At 41.3% G+C, this 6,016-nt stretch overlaps 1 protein-coding gene across 5 annotated transcripts; it reads left to right on the forward strand.

Moving 5' to 3' along the window:
* Positions 1-1,339: 1,339 nt before the first annotated feature.
* On the forward strand, positions 1,340-5,404 carry sla1a (Src like adaptor 1a). Of its 5 annotated transcripts, none has more exons than XM_080485292.1 (8): positions 1,340-1,613; positions 1,866-1,962; positions 2,196-2,295; positions 2,400-2,486; positions 2,692-2,795; positions 3,062-3,193; positions 4,037-4,166; positions 4,351-5,404. In XM_080485292.1, exons 2-8 carry the CDS (start codon positions 1,881-1,883, stop codon positions 4,538-4,540), a joined length of 825 nt encoding a protein of 274 aa, XP_080341418.1. In that variant the 5' UTR covers positions 1,340-1,613; positions 1,866-1,880; the 3' UTR covers positions 4,541-5,404. The 5 variants fall into 5 exon arrangements, with proteins under 5 accessions (XP_080341418.1, XP_080341421.1, XP_080341417.1 ...); XM_080485295.1 differs by having other exon boundaries at positions 1,443-1,595; XM_080485291.1 differs by having other exon boundaries at positions 1,478-1,608.
* Positions 5,405-6,016: the final 612 nt, after the last annotated feature.

Below are 6,016 nucleotides of genomic sequence, written 5' to 3' on the forward strand. Positions count from 1 at the left end.
GTATGTATATATATTCTATGTACTGCACAGGACACATATGTGTGTGTGTGTGTGTGTGTGTGTGTGTGTGTGTGTGTGTGTGTGTAAGAGATTGAAGGAAGTTAATTATGTTATTCATTTATTTATTTATTTGAGAGGAAAAACTTTGTTGTTAATTTTCTTTTTTTTCCTCATTTGTTTTCGTAGCTTATTCGAAATAAACATTTCAAACAAACATTTCAAACCTAATTGGAGAGAGGATGAGGTATAAATGTTTCTTAGCAGGAAGGGAAAGGGTTAAACAGAGAAAACATTTTAATGAGGCACATGCCAGACACATATAAACACATACATTGCTGGCAGCAAAGGCAGCACAGACCACAGTCGAGTAAACCAGGGGAGTGCTCAATGCTCTTTGGTATGTTGTGGCCAGACGAGACTGTTGCACCTGCAGGACATTCAGGACAAAAAAATCTAAAAAAATAAATAAATAAATCAAAAAAACATGAAATTACAGGGAGGGTGTTGGATGTCGTTGCAATCTTTGACACCATGAAACTGTCATCTTCTTAAATCTCTCACTTTTAAACAGATATGTGCAAACAGACGCCTCACAGCGATAGAAGGCTCCTGCCACAAATAGGTCTAAAAAAGATCATTGAGTAGAACAAACGCTGCAAGAAGACATCTGACATTCACCTCAGCTATGAGAAACACTGGGACAGATTTGTGACAGGCGGATCTCAGAGAAGTGAATTCCGTACAACAACTTGGATTGAACGATTGTAAGACGAGCGAAGGTTGGACTCGTATGGACTTTTGTTGAGGATGATATCCCACCAACTGTCATGTAAAGTAAATAAAGTAGCCCTAACTCGCCCGCTCGGGTCGTTTGAACTTCAGCAGCAGGTGAACTTTAAAAGTTCTGGTGAGCTTGTTTATCATAGCTTTAAAATACATACCGTTTATCCATGCAGACACAGCAGTGCATTGTATATCAGTGGTTTACGCGTCATAGAGAAGTGGAGCATCGAGCTAGGTCAGAGTCTTCGGCCTCTGTCTTGCGGCTCCCCGCACAGAATCGCTTTCATGAATATTAACTGCGTTCTCAAACCTTATTGCACTGCACAGTCTTTCAAAGGGATTATTGTGTTGTACTTTGAAGACGATAACATTAGTAACCTAATGGATGAATACATTACTAATGTTTGACTTAGAGTTTGAAGGGTTAATAACCTCCAGTTTGCTTTTGTTGACTAGCTGCAAGAAGAAACTGGGGGACAACCGTGTCTCTACGGGAAGATCAAACCAAGAGTCTTGTAAAACGTCTACATTGAGTAAAGTCAGTCTATACCGGTGCAGTCAGTCGGTCTCTATGAAGAGTACCGCTGGGAACCTCACTTCTTACATACTGTGTGTCTCAACCTCTTCCTCATTTCATTTCAGGAAGTGAGTTTGTCGTCAGATGCAGAGCTGTCGCCACGCACGGTGACATGTCATTTCTCAACGCTCCTTTGAACATGGTCCGTCGCTAATGTCACACTGTGCCGCTGCCGCCATGCCGCGCTCGGGCCGCCATCCAGCTCGTCACCACTGATGCCATCGCAGGGAGTGGGGTAGCTGTACAAAGTTTAGTACGTCTCAATTTTTGAAGGAGCAAAGTTCATACCTGCTGAAACGGTCTGATGCAAATGTGAATATGCGTGTGTGTGTGTGTGTGTGTGTGTGTGTGTGTGTGTGTGTGTGTGTGTGTGTGTGTATGTGCAAATTACGTAATCAAAGTTGTGCTTTGGATTGTGGGCGGAGGACTTTGATGTATGTATATATATATATATATATATATATATATATATAATGTTTTTCTACACTTCTTGTCATGACATCAGGCTGGTGTCTGGTCCATGTGGAGTATGGGGAATATGATGAGAGGTGGGAGCGCCATCAACAAAGTCAACGATGACAATCCTGAGAACTCTTTGAAAGGTAAGAGCTTTGCTCAGCCTCTTACATTTATTTCATTTACATGCAAGTTAACAATTTGGAGTGAACGTTCTCTTCATCACTATTAGCCGTGACTGTGAAATGATGAATTTACATTTTGCACGCTCGCAACATCTCGATTAGCAGTTGATTTTAATAATTTCAATTGATGCCCAAATCAGGTTGTTTGTGCATCAGCGTCTGACTGTTGGTGCCGTAAACATTGTTCTTGGCAGGTTCAGAAGATGACATGGTGGTGGTGCTGAACGACTACCCGTCTCCAGAAGTCAGCGAGCCCATCTATCGGATGGGGGATAAGCTCCGACTTATTGCACAGTAAGATTAGATTATATTTAACGTGCTCTAAGTTTAGCGCATAGAGAAGTGGTCGCACCAAAAGGTCAGCCGTTAATTCCTCTTTTCGTCTTTGCGGTGGTCAGGGAGGCGTACTGGTGGAAGGTTCGCTCTGTTCAAACAGGGAAGGAGAACTACATCCCCAACAGCCATGTAGCAAGAGTCTACCATGGGTAAGGGAAGTTACACCAACACCATCTTCTTGTGTTAACCTATTTGGTGTATGTGGTTTTTTTTTTTTTTTTTTTAGAAAGTGTGATTTAGAAGATTAATAAGCATTGTTTATAGTTGGAAAAGTTGGCAGAGTAAATGAGGCTGCAGACGTGACACATTTGGAATCACAATTAAAAATCATTGCTGGTTTTCTTGTTTCACCAGTTGGTTGTTTGAAGGGGTGGAGAGGCAGAAGGCGGAGGAGCTGCTGCTTCTGCCTGTGAACAGAGTGGGATCGTTCCTGGTGCGGGAAAGCAGCAGGGAAAGAGGTACGGACAAGCAAGGATCACAGGATCATGGGCAGTTTGTCTCCAGAGTCTCTGCAAAAGAAATGATAACATGAAGAGATTAAAACAGATTGACCCACAACAAGTAAAAACACTTTACCACAACACTGGCCATCATTTCATTTCTGCTTTTACATTTTTCAATATGACTCCATCAATTCCTTGTTCTCTGGCTGATTTAATTGTGTTTATTTTAAAACGTAAACATTTTGATGTTATTACTAACCTGCACTGCGTCACGTCCTCAGGTCTGTATTCACTGTCAGTCAAGCACAGGATTGTAAAGCACTATCGGATCTTCAGACTGGACAACAGCTGGTACTACATCTCTCCACGGCTCACTTTCCAGTGCCTGGAAGACCTGATCAATCATTATTCAGGTGGGTGGAAGCAGGAAAAAGGTTGACAACATTACTCTCGATTTTTCAGGTATTTTCTTCTGATGGCTTTTTACTTTTATTCCACAAATGGTTCTTTACTTTCAGTTTTACTTCCTGTAGTTGTACTGAAATAAATGTATTTTTTTCCCTCTGTTTATTCTTCATACTTTTTGTATTTGATTACATTTCAAAAACTATACTTTTTTTTTTAAAAATTGTGACTAAAGAAATAAGTTGAATCGCTGATTTTGCTTTTAAGAAAATCTTTTTTGTAATATTAACCTCACATTAGTCACACCAACTAAATGAGCATTAATAAAGTAATACGATGTGAAACAACACATTTTTCGTAGATGATATTACAAAAAATATATATATACTTTGGGAATCTAAAATGTTAAATGAATGCTTCCTGTGGTGAAAACTTTTCCGTCAGGATTTGCACAGTGGCAGTACATAATTAACCTGAAGTGAACGCACACGGTTTGGTTACTGAAAATGATTTCCATGTTCTTAATATAGAATTATTTCTTATCAGTCTTGAATACTCACTTCCTGCATGGACAAAAAAATCTTCACAGCCAAACAGGAAATGCGATACCACATGCTTGCGTTGATAATGACCATTGGTGCATGCAGTCAGGAAACATGGTGGCGCTTCACTGTTGAACGGTGCAATACGGTGCACAGACCTCCTCTCCGATCCGCCCTTTCACCAGTCGGGCATTTCTGTTTGCATCGGCAGTCAAGTGTGCAAATAATCAATACAGCTTTTATGTTCATTTCACAATTCAGCGCATGTATGACAGTTGTGATTTACTTCCTCTATTCCTGTCACCTCAGACGCTGCAGATGGGCTTTGTTGCGTGCTCACTTCTCCCTGTTTCTCGAGTACCACATCCCTGCCAGAGGCGAACCCAGCAGCTCCACCCGTAGTTATGAGACACAACTTTGACTGGAAGAAAGTGGAAAGGTACAGAAAAGATGAATAAATTGCCTTTAGGGGTTTTGATGGCGTTAGGCTAAGATTCAGATCTGGAAGTTGATAAGATGACGTGTTTTAAGCCGTAGTCCGGGTTTGACACCATGTTTGAATACTGACTACTTCACCACTGAGTGTCATCCATCCTCTGTGTCCCCGTCCTCACTCGTTCCAGGGACCAGCTCTTGAACCTGGACAGTCGCAGTGACGACACGGTGAGCTACGGAGTCAGGAACAGCATCGCCGCCTACCTGTCCTTCTCTGCTGACCAGCAGCCGGGGCAGGTCAGAGCACTGGGCCGGAAGAAGAAAAGCAAGTCAGTGTATGGCATCCCTGTACACACTGGTAATGACGAGGACCTCTAGAGACAAGCTTTGGAGCTCAAAAGACTTATAACGCCAGGACGTGGAGGCCTGCTTCATAATCCACTAATGGTTCCCAACGTCAGCCGCACTGAGCTGACTCCAAAAATGAAGGTGTGCTAGACTTTCAAAATGTGAGCACTTTGAAGTACTTTAACAATAATGCTGATTGCACGACCACCCACACTTTGACTGGAGCCAAAAGAAGGAACTACGTTTGGCTAAAGTGGGTGACGGTGCAGTGAAACTGTGATGTGTCTGTTCTGTTTAATAAAACTTGCCATTATTATGCTAAAGCGTTGACTTGAAGGCGATCAAAACAGTTTACGGAGAATGTTGCAGGGACACACGAATATATGAAGGAGCATTAACAAAATACAGGGTCCTGTCGGTGGCTTCAGCCAGTGTTTCCTCTACATTCGGCTTTGTTTCACACGGCACCATCTTCTGAATGAAACATCAGGATGAGCGGTGCAGGGGTTTGGTGTGTCAGCTGGTTACTGCGGGGATTATATCAAATGTTGAGTTCGGTATGATCCGGAGCTGGAGGAGGTTTGACAGATTAAAATTTTTTTATTGGCAGAGAAATCATGATTACAACAGTTCCACTGAAGATTTTAAGTTTTGTTGGTTGTAGAAACATTTTTTTTTGAATGAGGGAATAATGCTGAGTGATAAGAATGAGTAATAATAATAAACACCATTGTTTTTATGGATTCTGTTTTATTACAAACTCGGGTTTAAGTTAATCTAAGTGAGTTCTTGTTTTCATGTAATATCAAATACATTTACCTAATTTCATATTGGTGCAACAAGTGAAGAGTTTGTGGAAATAAACCGGATACACAACTGTGATCTGTTTCACTCTGAGTCTGAGTTACATGGAAATATGCTGGTAAATTTCAGGAACTCCAGAGTTAAAAGTTGAAGCAACAAGCAGAAGAGAACTTTTCAGAGTTCCTGAATATGAACTTTCTTCATAAATCTGCATTCAAATTGATATTTGGTGATGTTCCTCTGCTGAGCGGCGGCACAGGGGCCCAAATAATTCAGCATGGTGACAATATAACCCACATAGCGGCTGCTTTATAAGAAGTTTGTACCTTCAGACCAAAAAAACTAAAAAGACTGTGAGAACTTATCATGAGTGGAATTATTTGTGGTTAAAAGAGAAAAAACTTCACTGTGACGTGTTCAGTTCAGATATGCGCTTGAGCAACTTCCTCTTCTGTCACCAACATTTGGGCCAAATGCTTTTAACCACTGACCCAATAGAGCATTCTAAAAGAACAACCCAGGGTCTATTTAAAGAGAGAGGGTTCTTATTTGGATCTCTTTAATAAGCCTGAGACTACTATCTTTATCTTTCTCAGAAAGTAAACCGTGATGAATACGTCAAAGAGTGCAGGTCGCGAGAGGCAGTCAGATAGGCTGCAATCAGTGAGGGAAACTTTAGGCTGATTATGCGCAATACTGAAA

This window comes from Lipophrys pholis (assembly GCF_963383615.2).
Source record: "Lipophrys pholis genome assembly, chromosome: 17".
In the NCBI taxonomy this organism is placed as follows: domain Eukaryota; kingdom Metazoa; phylum Chordata; class Actinopteri; order Blenniiformes; family Blenniidae; genus Lipophrys; species Lipophrys pholis.

What these genes read in the sequence shown, in the direction of transcription:
- sla1a (XM_080485292.1), top strand. Translation starts at nt 1,881, where the DNA reads ATGTGGAGTATGGGGAATATGATGAGAGGTGGGAGCGCCATCAACAAA. An exon ending in AAGCTCCGACTTATTGCACA is followed by an intron (nt 2,296 to 2,399) that starts GTAAGATTAGAT and finishes TGCGGTGGTCAG; the next exon opens with GGAGGCGTACTGGTGGAAGG. An exon ending in CCTGATCAATCATTATTCAG is followed by an intron (nt 3,194 to 4,036) that starts GTGGGTGGAAGC and finishes CTGTCACCTCAG; the next exon opens with ACGCTGCAGATGGGCTTTGT.